The 16,512-nt window shown below is 48.9% G+C and overlaps 1 protein-coding gene across 3 annotated transcripts in view; it reads right to left on the reverse strand.

Moving 5' to 3' along the window:
• LOC138504470 (lamin-B3-like) overlaps nt 1–16,512 on the reverse strand; it is a 368,818-nt gene that overhangs the window by 257,029 nt on the left and 95,277 nt on the right. For all 3 annotated transcript variants that reach the window (XM_069624996.1, XM_069624994.1, XM_069624995.1), the window contains exon 4: nt 13,855–14,025. In XM_069624996.1, coding sequence (XP_069481097.1) covers nt 13,855–14,025 — 171 coding nt within the window. The remainder of the gene's footprint in view (nt 1–13,854; nt 14,026–16,512) is intronic.

Raw genomic sequence — 16,512 nt, forward strand, 5'->3', positions numbered from 1 at the left:
GATCAGAAACAGAACTTGAGACTGGTTGGTGTAATGGAAGATGATGCAGAGGATTTGTTGAAACTGGTGATGGACATTTTAAAATCCTTCTTTGTATGTGATCAAATTTCTCGAGGTGACATTGACAATGTTTATAGGGTTGGCAGGAAGGGCAATCCTAAACCAAGACGGATTCTTCTTTCCGTTCTTTGGACCAGTATTAAAGAGGATGTCCTCAGAAATGCAAGGAAGATGGGTAATGTCACCTATGGGGGCAAGCAGATTTTTATTTACCCCGATTATCCAAAGGAGTCTCTACTTGTCAGGAAGTCATTCAAGGAGGCTAAGGATTTGGCTAAGCTGGTGGGGGTGAAAGCATTCCTTAACAGGAATAATGTGCTGACTGTTGTACTCCCAGGAGGTGAAAAGGTTACTTCTGACCCAAAAGAAGCCGTAAACTGGCTGGAACCTTTGCATAACAGATGCTTGAATTTACTGTTTGCACACCCCCTTTGCTGCTGCAGCTATTGGATTTATGGTTTTTGTGTGTTTTTTAATGACGTTCATATTGTGATTTTAGCGCTTTAAAATGGCGCCGTGAACCTGCTACAGTTGATCGTCTGGTTGATTTGAAAATCAACTTTTATTGTCATCACTCGGCTCATGCATTTTTCTGGCTCTGTTTCTTGGATCTGAGCGGACCCCCATGGAGGAAAGGACCTGACCGATCAGCGTGGTCATGTGATGCTCTGTGTGTCACGTCTTACGCAAAGGCGTTTGTTTTCATCTCACAGGCTGCGGCTGAATACGTGTGACCGGATAGAACGAGCAAGCGAAATGGATTGTTCCCGCTCGCATTTAATGATCGGCTCCTGCAGGCATCGAGAAGCTGACTCTGCAGGCGGTGTAAGGGGCGGCTTCTTTCTGTCCGAAGTCTAGGTACTGCTAGCTCAGATGTGCGTTTGTTTTTTCATGCATCCTGGCGCTAATATTCATCAAACTGGCGTCATAGTGCTGGACAAGCGGGAGTGCCGTTAACCCCACAGGAGCAGCTATGAAAGTTATAAGTGGCTACCAGTGCCAACGTAGGGATATTGATTGGAATGCAGATCTGGCCCCTCGGATTGCCCGCTGGTCATCTGCTGCTCTGTACTTAATTGTAGTTTTATAAAATGTGTATGTGGAGATAACGGATGGGTGGTATTGTAATCGTCACTGGATTTTTGTTTAGCCACATGTCAATGGTTTCATATGGGAGCTTTACAGTTTGTTCCACGGCCGGTCGGTGAACTTCTTCTGGACTTTTTTTGTTTCTATGTCTGGACTCTGGATGTCATTTTTGTTTATTAATCGGGCCCATGGTGGGAGGGGGGATTTTGCAAGTTTATTGTTGATTGCACTTCTAAGATTTACGTGACTTGAGGGTCAATGAGTATAGTATTTTTGTTTTGGATATTTGGGATTGTATGTTTCAGTTGCTTCACAAGTCTTTTCTGTATCCACCTTTGCAGGTAATTAAGTCCTTATGGTGTGCCATCTGGGGAGGGTTTTGCCGGGGGTGGGATTGGTTTGCTACAGACCCTTTTGATTTGGTTTCTATATCGTCTTTCCCGGGAGGTTTGATTATATCTTGGCAATATATATTTATAGCTGCTGTATTTTGGTGCTCAATGGGGTCTAGAGGGCATGAGGGGATGGCCTGGCTACTACTTCTGATGTTTCTTATTTAAAAACAGATTGAGTAATGTGGGGTTGGGTGGTTCATGATGTGTTTCAACTCGGGAGTGGGGCTTCAGATTTTGTTGCTAGGGGACAGGTTGGTTTAGAGCTGCTTTTTCGAATCACTTCACTCCTTGAAATATTGAGCCGTGAAAATGTGCAGGAGGTGGGTGAGTGGTGTGTCCTTTTGGTTGACGAAAGGGGAATTGTGTGGTTCTGGGTGCCTAAGTGATACGTGTGTATTCTGTGGGGGTTGGTAGCGGTGGTCTGTTTGCGTGGTATGGAACAAGTTACTTACCTGTAACTGTTGTTCTCCAGCATGGGTCTGGCATGGATTCACATGCTCATGAATATTCCCTGTCAGGCCGGGAATCCTTGGTAAAAGAAAAATCAGTATCAGTTTCGTTTCTGATCTGTCTTTCGTAGTAGTAACCAATCACTGATCTCTGCGTCATACTGACCACAGCCAATGACTGCCATCTCCCTAAGCCCCGCCTCTGGCAGCCATCCTCAGATTTGGTAGCACGTAAAGTGGCAGTATGACCAAGTGAAGAGCCACAGAGGGGTAGGCGGGAGGGTTCGCATGTGAATCCATGCCAGACCCATGCAGGAGAACAACAGTTACAGGTAAGTAACTTGTTCCTTCTCCAGCATGGAGTCTGGCATGGATTCACATGCTCATGAATAAAATACATAGCAGTACACACATGCACAACCACGTGAGGTGGCAAAGGCTCAACATTAAGCATTACATCCAAAACTCAACATTAAGCAATTCTTACCTCCTCACCACGCTCACCTTAGGCGAACAGGTTGCGCAGCACTGCTTGGCCGACCCTGGACTCCTCCCTGGAATCCCGATCGATGCAGTAGAATTTCGTGAAAGGTGTGCGTCGACCTCCACGTAGCAGCCCTGCAGATGTCCAGCAAGGGCACACCAGATAGGAACTCCGTTGTAGCTGCGATCGCTCTGGTGGAATGGGCTCTCGGACGGCCAGGCAGCGGTCGGTTTGCCAACCGATGACAGTACATGATACAGCCGGAGAGCCATCTGGAAATGGAAGCCTTCGAGAGAGCCTTCCCCTGATTGACAGGTCCAAAGTTCACAAAAAGTTGTGACGTCTTCCGAAAACTCTTCGTGCGGTCCACGTAGACCTTCAGCGCTCTAGCCACATCCAGCGAGTGCAAAGTCCTTTCAGCCGGCGACGAAGTCGACGGGAAGAAAACAGGCAACACCAAGGGTTCGTTGAGGTGGAAGTCAGACGGCACCATGGGCATGAAGGAGGGGTGCGTCCTGAGCACTACCCTCGTGTCGTGAAAAGTCAAGTACGGGGGCTTGCAGGAAAGGGCCTGGATCTCACCCACCCGTCGTGCGGAGGTGATGGCCACAAGAAACGCCGTTTTCCATGACAAGAACTTCAACGGAGCTGAGTGCAGAGGCTCGAACGGAGGTCCCATGAGCTTGGTCAGCACCACGTTGAGCTCCCACGCCGGGGCCTTCATCTGCGGGAACGATCTGAACAGTCCCTTCATGAATTCTTTCACCAGACGAGACCACAAAGACGTCCGTCCAGTGGTTCTGGTGTATCGGGAGATCGCAGCAAGATGAATCTTGATGGAAGCATGCGCCAGTCCAGCCTTGGCCAGCGTCAGTAGGTACGGCAGAACTTGAGGAGCCGTAATCCGTGGAGGGTTAATCTTCTGTGCGTGGCACCAGACAGAGAACCTCTTCCATTTGTGTCCGTAGCATTTAAGAGTTGAGGACGCCCTGGCCTTTGCAAGAACCTCTCTGCACTAGGCCGGTATGTCGTAACCTCCAAACTCTAACGCTGCAGGAGCCAGGCCTGCAAGTTCAGCGACTTCGGGCCGTGATAGAGGATGGCGCCTCCTTCTCTGGAGAGAAGATCCGCGTCCACTGGCAGCTTGATTGACGGGGACGCTGACAAGTCCAGAAGGTCCGGGAACCATATCTGCCTCGGCCACGCAGGTGCGACGAGGATCCTGCACCTTGACCTCTTGAGCTGGTTGATGAGCCGGATCAGCAGCGGCAATGGAGGGAACGCATATAGGAACAGGCCCTCCCAGGGGAACGAGAAAGCATCGCCCATGCTCCTCGGCTGGGGAAACCTGCTGGCGAACCTCCGGCACTTGGAGTTCATCGCCGTCGCGAACAGATCGATCTGGGGTGTGCCCCACCGTCGGAAGAGGCAGTACACTAGATCCGGTCGTAGTTCCACTCGTGGCACGAGCGCAGCTCTCTGCTGAGCGAGTCGGCGATTGTGTTTATCCCTGCCAGATGGAACGGCACCAGAAACATCCCTTGGGCGACGGCCCAATGCCACAGATCCTGAGCCTCCTTGGACAGGGCTGGGGATCTGGTACCGCCCCGCTTCCTGATGTAGAACATGGTGGTGGTGGTGTTGTCGGTGAAGATCCTCACCACCTTACCCTTGAGGGACGGAAGAAAAGGACCTGAGGGCCCAAAACACTGCACGGAGTTCCAGGACGTTGATATGGAGGGACTTCTCCGTCGGCAGCCAAAGGCCCCTCGCGTGCAGATTTTTGGTGTGCGCTCCCCACCCTTCCAGGGAGGCATCCGTGGTCACTGTCTTCTGATGCCCCGGGGTCTGGAAGTCCATGCCCGCCGTCAGATGCGCGCGGGTGCCCCACCACCGGATCGCTCGTCGAAAGCTCGTCGAGTGTGATCCTGTCCTCGAAGCTGCCCGTCTGGATCCAGCGAGCGTCCAGGAACTCCTGTAACAGGCGCATCCGAAGCCTGCACAGGCGGATGAGATAAATGCAAGAAGACATCATTCCGAGGAGGGACTTGATGGACCTCACCCTGGCCGCAACCAGCATCCGCTGCACCTTGCCCAAGATGGCCCTCATCCTTTCCTCCGACGGAGAGGCCAGACGCGCCACTGTGTCCAGCTTCGCTCCCAGAAACAGTGCGTCTTGAGCGGGCACCAGGTGGGACTTGGCGTAGTGTATGGAGAATCCCAGGTCCGTGAGTAGTTGGACGGTCCTCGCCGTGTGCTCCGCGGCGAGCTCCTTTGTCTTTGCTCGGATGAGCCAGTCGTCCAGGTAGGGGCAGACGTGGATCCCCTCCAGACGCAGCCGCGCCGCCACCGGTGCGAGGCACTTGGTGAACACCCTGGCTGCCGACCTCAATCCGAAGGGAAGGGCTCTGAACTGGTAGGGACGCCCTTGGACCACGAATCTGAGAAACTTTCGGTGTCCCTTTAGGATGGGGATATGGAAGTAGGCATCCTCCAAATCAACGACGACAGGAAATCGCCCTCCTCCAGTTGACCCAGGACGTGCTAGAGGGTGACCATCCGGAACTTCTGTGCCTTGATGAATTTGTTCAGTCGTCGTAGGTCCAGGATGGGACACCATCCTCCAGTCTTCTTCACGAGGAAGTATCTTGAGTAAACTCCGGAGCCCTGAAGCCTCTTTGGGACGAGCTCGATGGCGCCTTTCTTGAGCATCGCCTTTACCTCCAAGAGAAGTTTAGGGACGTGATGTTCCTTCCTGGCCACGGGGGGGGGGGGGGGACGCACGGGCCCCTCTTTAGGAACTCGAGAGCGTGACCCTGGGCCAGGGCGTCCAGCACCCAACGGTCGGTGGAGATGGACTCCCACACGCTGACGAAGTTCGCCAGCCGGCCTCCCACCGGGGTGCTTCAGTGGGGGCCCGACCCCACGGCCGGTTCAGTCCTGCTTCGACGAGGCTTTGCCGCCTTGCCCTCCTTGGCGACAGCGGGGTCCGCCCGACTTGCCTCATCCCCTGTAGGCTTCTTGCGACGACGAACGGGCCGATTGACGATCGGTGGAAAATCCGCCGCCGGAACCTTTGGAGGCACCCTGCTTGCCTCCGCCGCTCCGAAAGGGCGGCCGTCGTTGCTGGAGAACACCAAGAGCCCGGGCCGTCTCCGTGTCAATCTTGATGGCTTGTAGGGAATCGTCCACTGTTTTCCCAAACAGGTTGTTCCCGTCGAACGGCATGTCCAAGACTCTGGTCTGCACGTCCTGACGGAAGTCAGTTGCCTTGAGCCATCCACGTCGTCTAAGGCACACGCCGTTGCCCAACTGGCGAAATCCAGTGTCAGCGATGTCCGTCGCTATCGTAATGGCGTGGTCCGACGCCACTTCTCCTTCCTGCAAGATCTCTAGGGCCTCCGCCCTCTTGTCGTCTGGTAAGAAGTCCAGCAGGGGGGCGATTTTGTACCACAACTCATGGCCAAGGCGTTGGCAGCCTTAATCGTCGTCGCTGCCGATGAGATGACTCTGCGTCCTATCGTGTCCAATTTCTTTCCCTCGCCGTCCGGCGGGGAGGTTGACGTAGAGGCCGAGGCCCCCCTGCTTTCTTCCTGGCCGCCGCGGAGACGACCGAGTCCGGCGTCGGCTGTGCCCGAAGGCACAAGGGGGCTGCGTCCGGGAACCGGTACTTCTCGTACCGGTCCCTTCTTGCAGGCGTTGTGGATGGTTCCTTGAGGAGGGTGAGACCCTCATCCCAGATATCGTCCAGTAGAGGTACAGCGAGGACCGTCTTCCTCTTGGTCTTGCGCCGTTGATAAAGGAAACCTTCCTTCTCTTGCGGGCAGAGCTGGAAAAGCTCGGATGCCCTGGCGATCATGGCATGAAACAATCCAATCTCGTCACAGCCTTGTCAGTCCCCGTATCATCCCCACGTGTCGGGGAGGAGGGCTGAGCAGGGCTCGATGGTTGAAAAGGAGGTGAAGGATGAATCCTTCTCTTAGGAGGGGAGCTTCCAGAAGGGCCTGGCTCCGGGTCCCCCGTCGGGAGAGGTTCCTCCGTTGGTGGTAACGGCAATCTCGTCCTCATCTCTGAGCATAAGGACTGTATAGCCAACAAAATGGCCGCCGAGTTGTCTTGCGGCACTGGTTGAGGGGAGTCCGATGGGCGGTCAGGAGCCCCGTCGGCACCCTCGACGTTTTCGTCGTCTCCTACATCGGGGTCCCTCCCGACGGGCTGGTCTTCCACGCCAACGCCGTGGTTTAAGACTTCGATTAGCTCCTCCTCAGAGGTTGAGGCCGAATCCACAACGACCTCCTGCTCCCCCTTTTTCTTCTCAGTCGGAGGTTTCACAGGGGTCCTGTCGATGGGCATGAAAGAGGACTCCCTCCGCGGTGGCAGGGAGACTCTGGGCCCCGAGGTCGCCACCACTGGTGTAGCCTCCACAGGCTGAGCCAGTGCCACCGCGACTGTCTCGATAGAGGCCTTGGCCGGGTGGATTAAGGCTTTGACCACCTTAGGTGCGCTCACCGCCTTCTCCTTGGGGGGAGGGTCACCGCCTTGCTCCCCCTCCGATGGGGCCTTCGAGCTCGACCGGGGTCTCTCCAGGAGCTTCGCCGGGTGCTCGGCCTTCCTCTTACCCGAGCCAGAGCGTTGGCTCGTGGTTGATGGCGCCGGTGAGGATGCGCCCTGCCTGGCGCCCGTAGAGCCCGACCGTTCGGCGCTCCCGGTGCCGCGGACTCGCGGTGCTTGGCCTTCTGTTGGACCCCCGTCGCCGGGGTGCCCTCAAAGGTCTTAGAAGACCGCTCAGACTTCTTCTCGCCTGATGGGCTCTTCCCTTCCAGCCAGTTGGCGAGACGCAGATCGCGGTCCTTCATGGTCCGCTCCGACATATTGCCGCAAAACGCACAGTCCTTCTCCACGTGCGTCTTGTCCTCATGCAGGCAGTAGAGGCAAAGGGAGTGTTCGTCCTCCTTGAAGACATTCTGAAGCTGGCATCCAGGGCAGACCCTGAACCGCTTTCCAGGCGTCGAGCTTCCCTTCTCCTGGGCCATGATCGAGATGGGCCTGAGAAACTTCTGGAGTCCTCCAAAAGCGTGGCTCAACGAAATCTTCACCCTTGAGGGGCGTAGAAGAATCCGACACGGGTCCCCGTTGATCGGATAAAGAAACAGTGGAGCTTGAGGCTCTTTTGACCGAAAAAGAGAAAATGTTCCTAAGAAAAAGCGCAAAAAAAGCACTAAAGCTCGAGAGCAATAGCACGAGGATCCCAACACTTGAACGTGCAGTAAAAATCTGAAGATGGCTGCCAGAGGCGGGGCTTAGGGAGATGGCAGTCATTGGCTGTGGTCAGTATGACGCAGAGATCAGTGATTGCTTACTACTACGAAAGACAGATCAGAAACAAAACTGATACTGATTTTTCTTTACCGAGGATTCCCGGCCTGACGGGGAATATTCATGAGCATGTGAATCCATGCCAGACCCCATGCTGGAGAATAGGAGCTTTGGGGGGGGGGGTGTGCTTCAGAGGTGGGGGTTTGGATTTTAGAGGTTTTTTGCGTGAATTTTAAAATTTTGAATTGGGAGTTCATTTTGATTGGGGGGGTGAGCAGGGACATTGGGGCTCTGGAATTTGACTTGTGGCGTTGCGGTTTGCTTTTTGCATCGGTTTCAGGAGGGGGTGGGTTGGGTTTACAGATTGTGGGTGTACATAGGTTACCAGGTCATTTTGGTTTCATAATCGGGCCTTTGATTTTGTTCTGGGATTGGATTGATGTGAGGGAGATGGGGAATGATCTAAAACTTGTGACGTGGAATGTAAATGGATTGAATAATGTGAAAAAGAGGATAAAAGTGCTGCATTATTTGGATCAACTAAAGGCGGATGTATGTTTTTTACAGGAGACTCATTTGATGACAGATGAAATAGATAGGCTGAGGAAAGGCTGGGTAGGGAAGGTTTATGGTGCTTCGTTTAATTCGCGATCAAGAGGGGTTGCGATATGGATTAGAAGGAACAACCCTATTAAGGTTTTGAGGGAAGTGTCGGATAGAGAAGGGCGGATGGTGGCTCTATTAATAGATGTTCAGGGCCAATTGATCTCTCTAATATTTACGCGTTGTCTGTGGATGACAGAACTTGGCACAGCTCCTACAAGACATGAGGTCACAGGACATTATCTTAGGTGGGGACTTTAATATTTGACTGAATCTCAATATGGATAGGAGTGGGATATCGGCTAAGGGGGGAGTGGACAGGCAACACCTGGCTTTGGATGATTTACTTTTGGAACACGATTTAAATGATAGTTGGAGGATGGAGCATCCGACCTCTCGGGAATATACTTTTTTCAGGATCGCATTTGGTGTATTCTAGGTTGGACTTGTTTTTGACGGCCGGTAGGATGACAATCTTATAAGACAAGCGAAATTGGCAGTATATTGCTATCTGATCATGCGCATGTGACTCTGCAGTTGCAGTTGAGATACGCCCTAAAGAAGCGTAAATCCTGGAGGATGAATGTAGACTTATTGCATAAGGATGAAGTGATGGATTCATTGCGAAGGGAGATAGATTACTTTGTGGCGAGTAATCATATGGGACAAGTTCATCCTGGTATGGTTTGGGAGGCTTTGAAGTGTACAATGAGAGGGCACCTGATTGCTGTTTCTAGTGGGCTTAGAAAACAGGCTGACGACAGGGAGGCATTGCTGGGGAAGGTTGAGTGACCTTTCTAAGAGTTATGGCGGGTCTGGTTGGTGCTGAAGTGATGGCGGAACTGAAAAAAACGAAAAGAGAACTGAAGTCGTTGATAGATGAACGTGCAGAATGATGTAACCTTTCTTAAATGTGCTTACTACGAGAAGGGTGAGAAGTGTGATAGATGGTTGGCTTATAGGTTGAGGAAAAGGGATGCTGAAAGGGCCATACCAGAGACTTGAGATGGGAATGGCAAAATTACGTATCATTCTGGTGAAATAAATAAGGTTTTTCATGACTTATGTGAATCTATACAAGAACGAACCTGAAGTGCCTGAGAGGGGCGAAGCCTGGTTGGAGGGATTGGATCTCTCGAGGATTGGCTTTCGGGATTCAGAGTTACTGGAGGCGGATATTACGGTTGAGGAAATTAGGAAGACTATTGGTAAATTGGGAAATCCCCTGGCCCTGATGGGTTTCCAGTTGAATTTTATCGATTGCTACCGCAATCAGCACTTGGGCTCTTGAGAGACATGTATTTGGAGTCGTATGACAGTGGTGTCCTCCCAGATTCTACTAGGTATGCCATGATTTCCGTCTTTCTAAAGAAGGGAAAGGATGATACTCTACCAGCGAGTTATAGACCTATTAGCCTTATAAATGTGGACAACAAAATTCTGGCAAAATTGCTGGAAATTCGGATTGAAAATTTGCTCCCGAAACTGATTCATTCTGATTAGCCAGGATTTGTAAAAGGCATGAAGACCTCTAGTAATATTAGGAAAATATTAGATACTATTTCAAAATCGGAAGGTCTACAGGGAGATTGTGCTATTTTGTTGTTGGATGCGGAGAAAGCTTTCGACAGAATAAATTGGGATTTTCTCTTGTTTTGTCCAGGATGGGTTTCAGTGAGAAATTTGTTGCTTGGATTAGGTTGTTGTTTGCTGTCCGAACTGCTGAGGTTTACACTAAGGGTATAAAATCAGAGACGTTTGTACTGGAGAGAGGAACTAGACAAGGGTGTCCTTTGTCGCCGCCGTTTGTGATTGCCATAGAACCGTCGGCTGAGGCTATTAAGGAGGCAGATGAAGTGATGGGAGTTGGGGTTTAAAACAAAAGATTTGGCTGCTTGCAGACAATATGCTGTTGGCACTGGCCGATCTGAAAGGGTCGGTTCCGGCACTTATGGAGTTGATTGCTGATTTCAGCAGTGCTCGGGATTTAAGATTAATTGGACTAAATCTGAGGTTTTGCCTTTGACACATTCTGTAGACAGGAGATTTATGGTGGACCTGGGTTTCCGATGGTGTCCTACTAAGATGCTATACTTGGGAGTGTGGTTGTCTCCCGTGATTAGAGATTTGATTTCGGAGAATATGGAAACAGTATGCAGCGAGTTGAGGATTGAGCTGGAAAGATAGAGTCTGTTGAATCTCGCTTTGGGGCAAGGTGAATGCCCTGAAGATGATCTCAGCCCCAAAACTTAATTATGTTCTGAGTATGCTTCCTTTGGTGCTACTGTCTTCATTTTGGAAGGACTTGGACAGGATGCTTCAGGAATTTTTGTGGGATAGGAAGCCTCCGAAATTAAAGTTGTGGAAATTACAACTGCCAGTACATGAAGGTGGTTTAGGGGTTCCTAATTTCAGGGCCTATCACTTGGCTTTCATGTCTGATTTTTTGGTACCGTTCGTGGATGAATTACAGGATGTGTGGGTGGAGGCAGAGACTAGTTTGGCTGGACCGTTGACTCCACTGGCGGTCTTGACTTCCGTTTCAAAAAAGAAATGTGGAAAAGATCAGCTGATAGACAATTTAAGAAGCTCATGGAAAAATATATGCGAAAGTGGGAGTGGACGCATTTAAAGAACCGGGGGAGTCATTGTGGTTTAATCCTGCTATTAGGATTAATGGTAATGTGTTTTTTTGGGCGGAATGGTTTTTGGGTGAAGTATGGTGGGTGGCTGATCTGGGAGAACGGTGTCTGGATGACAGCAAGGGAATTGCAACGGCGTTTTGACATTGAGAATTTTAAGACCTCGGATTATGTAAAGCTAAAACGGGCGATTGGGGTGGTGGACTTTGACAAGAGGCTTGATCTGTGTTTGTTTACTAGGAAACCGATTGGGAGAGAGGGTGGCCTGGCCAGTCGGGTGTATAAGGAGATTGTGTCACATTACAGGGGAAACGACTTGCTAAGAGAGGAATGGGACAGGAGAATTGGTTCGGATATTTCTGAAGAATTGTGGCACAGGATTTGTGGAAATGTAAGTTATGTTCATTGGGGCTCAAGGAGCGGTCGAGACGGATTAAGATTCTTAATCGTGTTTTTGGACACCAGAGAGACTGGTGAGGAGGGGTATGTCGGAGAGTTCGGATTGTTGGAGATGTATTCATGTGGCAGGTACGTTGGAGCACATGCTGTGGGACTGCAGGTTGGTGCGGTTGTTCTGGGATGAGGTTGGTCGGGTGTGTAGTGAGGTGATTGAGGGCTTACCTGCTTTGGATTTTAAAATGGTGATATTGGGGGACGATGAATCTCTGGAGGCTCTTTGAGTGGTTGTTCCGTGGGGCAATGATTGGTAAGAAAATTGTTTTGCAAAACTGGAAGACAGTATTGACTCTGAATGTTGAGGCGTCGTTGACTGAAATGCAAGACTTGGCGGCTATGGAGAGGACACTTTACAGAAGAGGGGGGAAAATGGGTTTGAGAAAATCTGGGGTAAATTTCTTCAGCTATAAGACTTGATATTGTACTTGTATATATGTGGGGTGGTGATTGGGATTGGTTGGAAATTTGGTTGGGGGTCATAACTGGTAATGTATATAGTTTTGTAAAACGTTTTAATGATTTTGGGAATTTTATTGGCTTATGAAGTGTATTCAGCTGTATGTGATTTTACGATTCTGTAAATAAAAATAAAAAACACAAAAAGCATTACTAATTCATTTTTTTTTTTATAACACGCTCAATCCCAGTCCCTCTGATGAATCCTGTAGCCAACCCAACCATCCTGTTTTTTGAAGGCCTATTACGGGCATGACCAGATGCAGATTTCTCGTCCTAAATATAAGTTGAGACTCTATCTTTGCCTTCATCAGTGTGAGGGTCTGTTCCACAGTGGGCAATTCCCCAACAATGGTTATTCCAGCTGCCACCATTTTACATAATAGGCATGTGCAAGACTTTTAGATAAGCATACAGAATTGCTCATCACTCAGACAAATTGGCCAAACCTGTCAAATATTCTTTTTAAAGCAAAAAAATTCAAGAATAACTAAAAATAAATGATGGAAATATGCAGAACTGTCCTTCCGCCAGGTATGCTTGGAGCTCTACCACATTTTACTCCAGAAAATGGTGCACATTATTGGGACTCATTCTTACAAGAACAGTTATACTGCCACAAGGAAACTCAACCCTCCTGTCGTGGGCAGCATCCATGAAGTGCCCATGAACTCTCCACGTTTTAGGAAGGATGGTCATGCAGGCTCTACCGCACCTAGGTTTCAAGATGACCCACATACATTGTAGGTTGGCCCTATGAGAGCAGAGGTGTGTTGCACACAGCTAGATAGTAATACCGTAGGCAACCATGGGTAGTTTAGTGGAAATGTAGATTACTTGGGGACAAAAAGACTATCGACCCTAGCAAAGAAAAGGGCGCAAGTGGATAGAAAGATTTGTAACAGTGCATACAGGTTTCTCACTGGTATGTGAAACGTAAATAAGTTGAATGTGAGCGACCACCCTGAGCAGTATACTTTAGTTTTCAAGAATCATCTGGTGGCATGGGTGTCTCTCCACATGGCATTTAATTAACTTGTAGAGAGGAAGATATACAGATCATTTTTAGTTTTGACTATTAGGCGGCACTGTAAGCAAGGCTTTAAGCCACAATTATTGTCATGAAAAGTGAAAATGGGCAAGAGATGTGAGGAAGGACACAGCCTGTGTATGTTTGGTTATTTCCCTGCTCATGTTGATGCAACAGCATATTGGCCACTTGCACCCACAGCCTGACCCTCTCAGACAAAAACACATCCCTCTGCTCGGAGTCTACATCTATGCTTTATGGGCAGTCCCATAAACTTCAATGGCTTAATTTCACCTACAAGAGAGCTTATTTGTAGCTTTTTTCTATTAGCAAGACAACAGCAAGTAGCATCTAACCACAATAAATTTGTTTTTGTCGTCAGTTTAATCATGTGCACCTTTGCTCGATAGGTTTTTCACTCTTGTAAAGAGATGTTATGTGGTTGTGTGCTACAGAAGAGGTTTGGGGAGGATCCATAGCATTAAAAAAAAGTGAAAAACACAAGCAAAAGTGCACACTGTTAAACTAGCAATGAAAAACATAGTACTGCATCTAAACGATATGATTGACGACCTTATACTGAACCTCGCCTCCAAAGCCATCTGACTCTCAAACATTTGCTCTAGCTTTTGTTCTCTTTTCCCCTTTGTTCTGCTCTTGGATCTTACAAGCTACTAACCGGTATACCAACGCTTTCTGCGCTCACGTCACTGTTGGGACAGTAAATCGCAGTGCATCAGCACTGCCTTCCCAATACCCATCTGTAGGCCAAATCCGATACATAGAACTTCACTTCCTTTACAAATACATTTGCTCATTGCACTTTACAGGTTACCATGATAGACAAAGGTTTATAAACATTGATGGTAATCACCTTGGCACTGAATGTTCGCTCCAGCTCATCCTTGTATTCTTGGATTTGCTCCTCGTGAAAACTTCTGAGTTCTTGAAGAGCTTCTGCAAGTTTATGTTCAAATTCCACACGACGGCCCGAATCAATTTCTACTATTTTGGTCTCATGGCGCTTCTTAGTTTCACTGATTTCCTATAAAAAAGACGTGTTGAAGTAAAACATTTTAGTTAAGCAAATCTTGTACTAAATGGTTTAACATAGCCAAAGAAGTGGACACGGGCTACCGATGTCAAAGACTTAGTTCTATCAAAATGTCTATGCATTAAATGGAAAACACTTTACTCGGGAGACAAGGCATCATTACAATCCTATGATCGAAGAATTGTGCATGAGCTATGTAGCATGAGAACCCGCCTGGACACAGAAGTCACCTTTACAGCAACCAATACTATTTCACAGCCCTCTGGCAATGGGTGTGAATATATCCATCTGAGTGGGAGGGGACATTGTGTTCACCAAGTTACATCAACACACTGGGAATGCCTAGCAGAGCATTCAGGCTTTGCTCCGAGGCAAGGATGGGCTGGCAGCTGTGCGCAGTCCAGCCCAAAAGGTACAGTATTTAATACACAAAGATTTACTATAAAAGAATACATAACCATATAAAAACAGCAAAGTGGTTTAGGTAGGATGCTTCGCACCCAGAAATCCAGCTTCAAGAGAAACACCTTGTGACAGAAAACCCTACTCCTTAATGTGCATAGAATCAAAATGCCAAAACACTGGTTGAGCAGTGCTTCATACTACATTGCAGCACACCGTCATAACACAGGATTAATAAGCACACAGTAATACATCGGAGGAACACTCGGCCAAAGCAGAACAATCCCTTCCAAAATGATAAACAGTTCCCAGTACACTCTAAACCCCACATCTGCAACAATATAAATAAAATATCCAATGTTGTCCGGCAGCACAGAGGGAGTTGCAGCAAATTATTCTAAAATAGAGATGTCACTGATGCTGCTGAAAATTACCAAGTTGCTCACAAAACTAGAGGACCCGCGGGGGCAAAGCAGGTGGGGGCTAGGAAAAATGTCACTGTCCAGGTAGGTACCCATTACATTCACTTTTGTAGCGTTTGAGATCACAGGTGCAAAAGAAGGGGCAAACCGTCAATGGGGACACCAGAGGGGAGACTTGAGGACCAGGAAAAGCCAACTACAGTGGGAGCACAGGCCCATGCCGATCAATGTAGTGGTGGGGAAGAGGACTGGCAGGGGTTGAGAGACCTTAAAACCCCCACTACTCACAGACGGGGCTTATGAAGAACATATGAGAATCTAGCAATGTGGAGAAGACTGATCCGGCCAAGGAATGGCATAAGGAGAATGGTGACTTGGTGCAGAATTTAGGTTGGGTTAATTGCAGGTGGGACCTCTGACTTGGGGGAAATGTTAGCCCATGAGCAGGAGGAGATGCACATGACCCAAAAGGGCAAAGAGGACCCCCAATAGCAACACCTGTAATGCAGAGGCTCCTGCATCAGAAGAGACAGGAGGATGCACGATTGCGACCAATGTTTCAGGAGAGCAGGGTTGTGTGTGAATGAGGAGTGGATAGCAAGTAAATTCCACCGCAATGGGGGTGAAAAATGGTAGGCGACATGTGGGACCTCCATGATGGATTTGTGGTAGGGTAACACCAAGCCACCAGACTTCTAGGTCCGGGAAACTCTACACCTCTAGGTGCTTGAACTAGGAGGATTTAGCAGAGTAGAAGCACAGCTAAGGATGGGAAACTATTCTGTTAACATTCAGACAGTAAAACAAGTAAGGGTGACTGATGGGGGGGCAGTGTAAGTGAGAGAAGGAAGAGCCCCAAATAGAATTCCAAGCTACAAGGAGGAACCGACAGATGAGCCAGAATCAAGCCAGCATGACACCATGTTCCAGCAGGCAGCTATCGTCAACAGCCATCTCCCAAGAAACAGACTGGAGGAAGGTACATCATTTCCTACTAATTGATTCACTTGCTGCAAAGGGAGCACACAAAGGTTTTGACAGTTCGCCAAATTGTACTGGCCCTAAAAACTACAGAGACACACAGGCCCACCTAGTCAAGATGTTCTGGGAAGTCTAGTGGTCTTTAGTCCAGTTTAAAGCCAAACAAACTCCCCCGCCCCCTCTGTGGGGTAAAGAGCAAGCTACATCAGCAAAACCACCATTTAGGTGCAATACATCATTACCCCCAATAGCTACTACTTGGTTCATTGGGCTAATAATGCAGTCAAAATGGACTACACACTTCAAGCCAAAACTACATCCCACTTTGAGAGGGCACCTCTGTGCTGGTAACTAGATGGGCTGCACAGCAAAAAAGGGGGTTGCTGGGGCAGGAGGGCTTCAGTAAATGTTGCTGACCACGGATGAGAAGTCAAACAACAAACGGGTGCCAGAAAAAAGATTGAGAACTCCAAGGTTAAGGAGTCTAAACCCCAAAGACTTCTTTGGCTCCAACAAAACCCATGCGTGAACAAATAAATATAGTACACAAGTTATGCACTTAATGTGTCGTGCAGTGTAAGTACCTTGTAAATATCACAATCCAATCCCCAAAACTAATGTACTGGTTGTAGCGCTGATGAATGCAGATGGATAAATGGCTAGACACGTCTTA

Source organism: Ambystoma mexicanum, chromosome 11 (genome assembly GCF_040938575.1).
Source record: "Ambystoma mexicanum isolate Mex_15411 chromosome 11, UKY_AmexF1_1, whole genome shotgun sequence".
Taxonomy (NCBI): Eukaryota; Metazoa; Chordata; class Amphibia; order Caudata; family Ambystomatidae; genus Ambystoma; species Ambystoma mexicanum.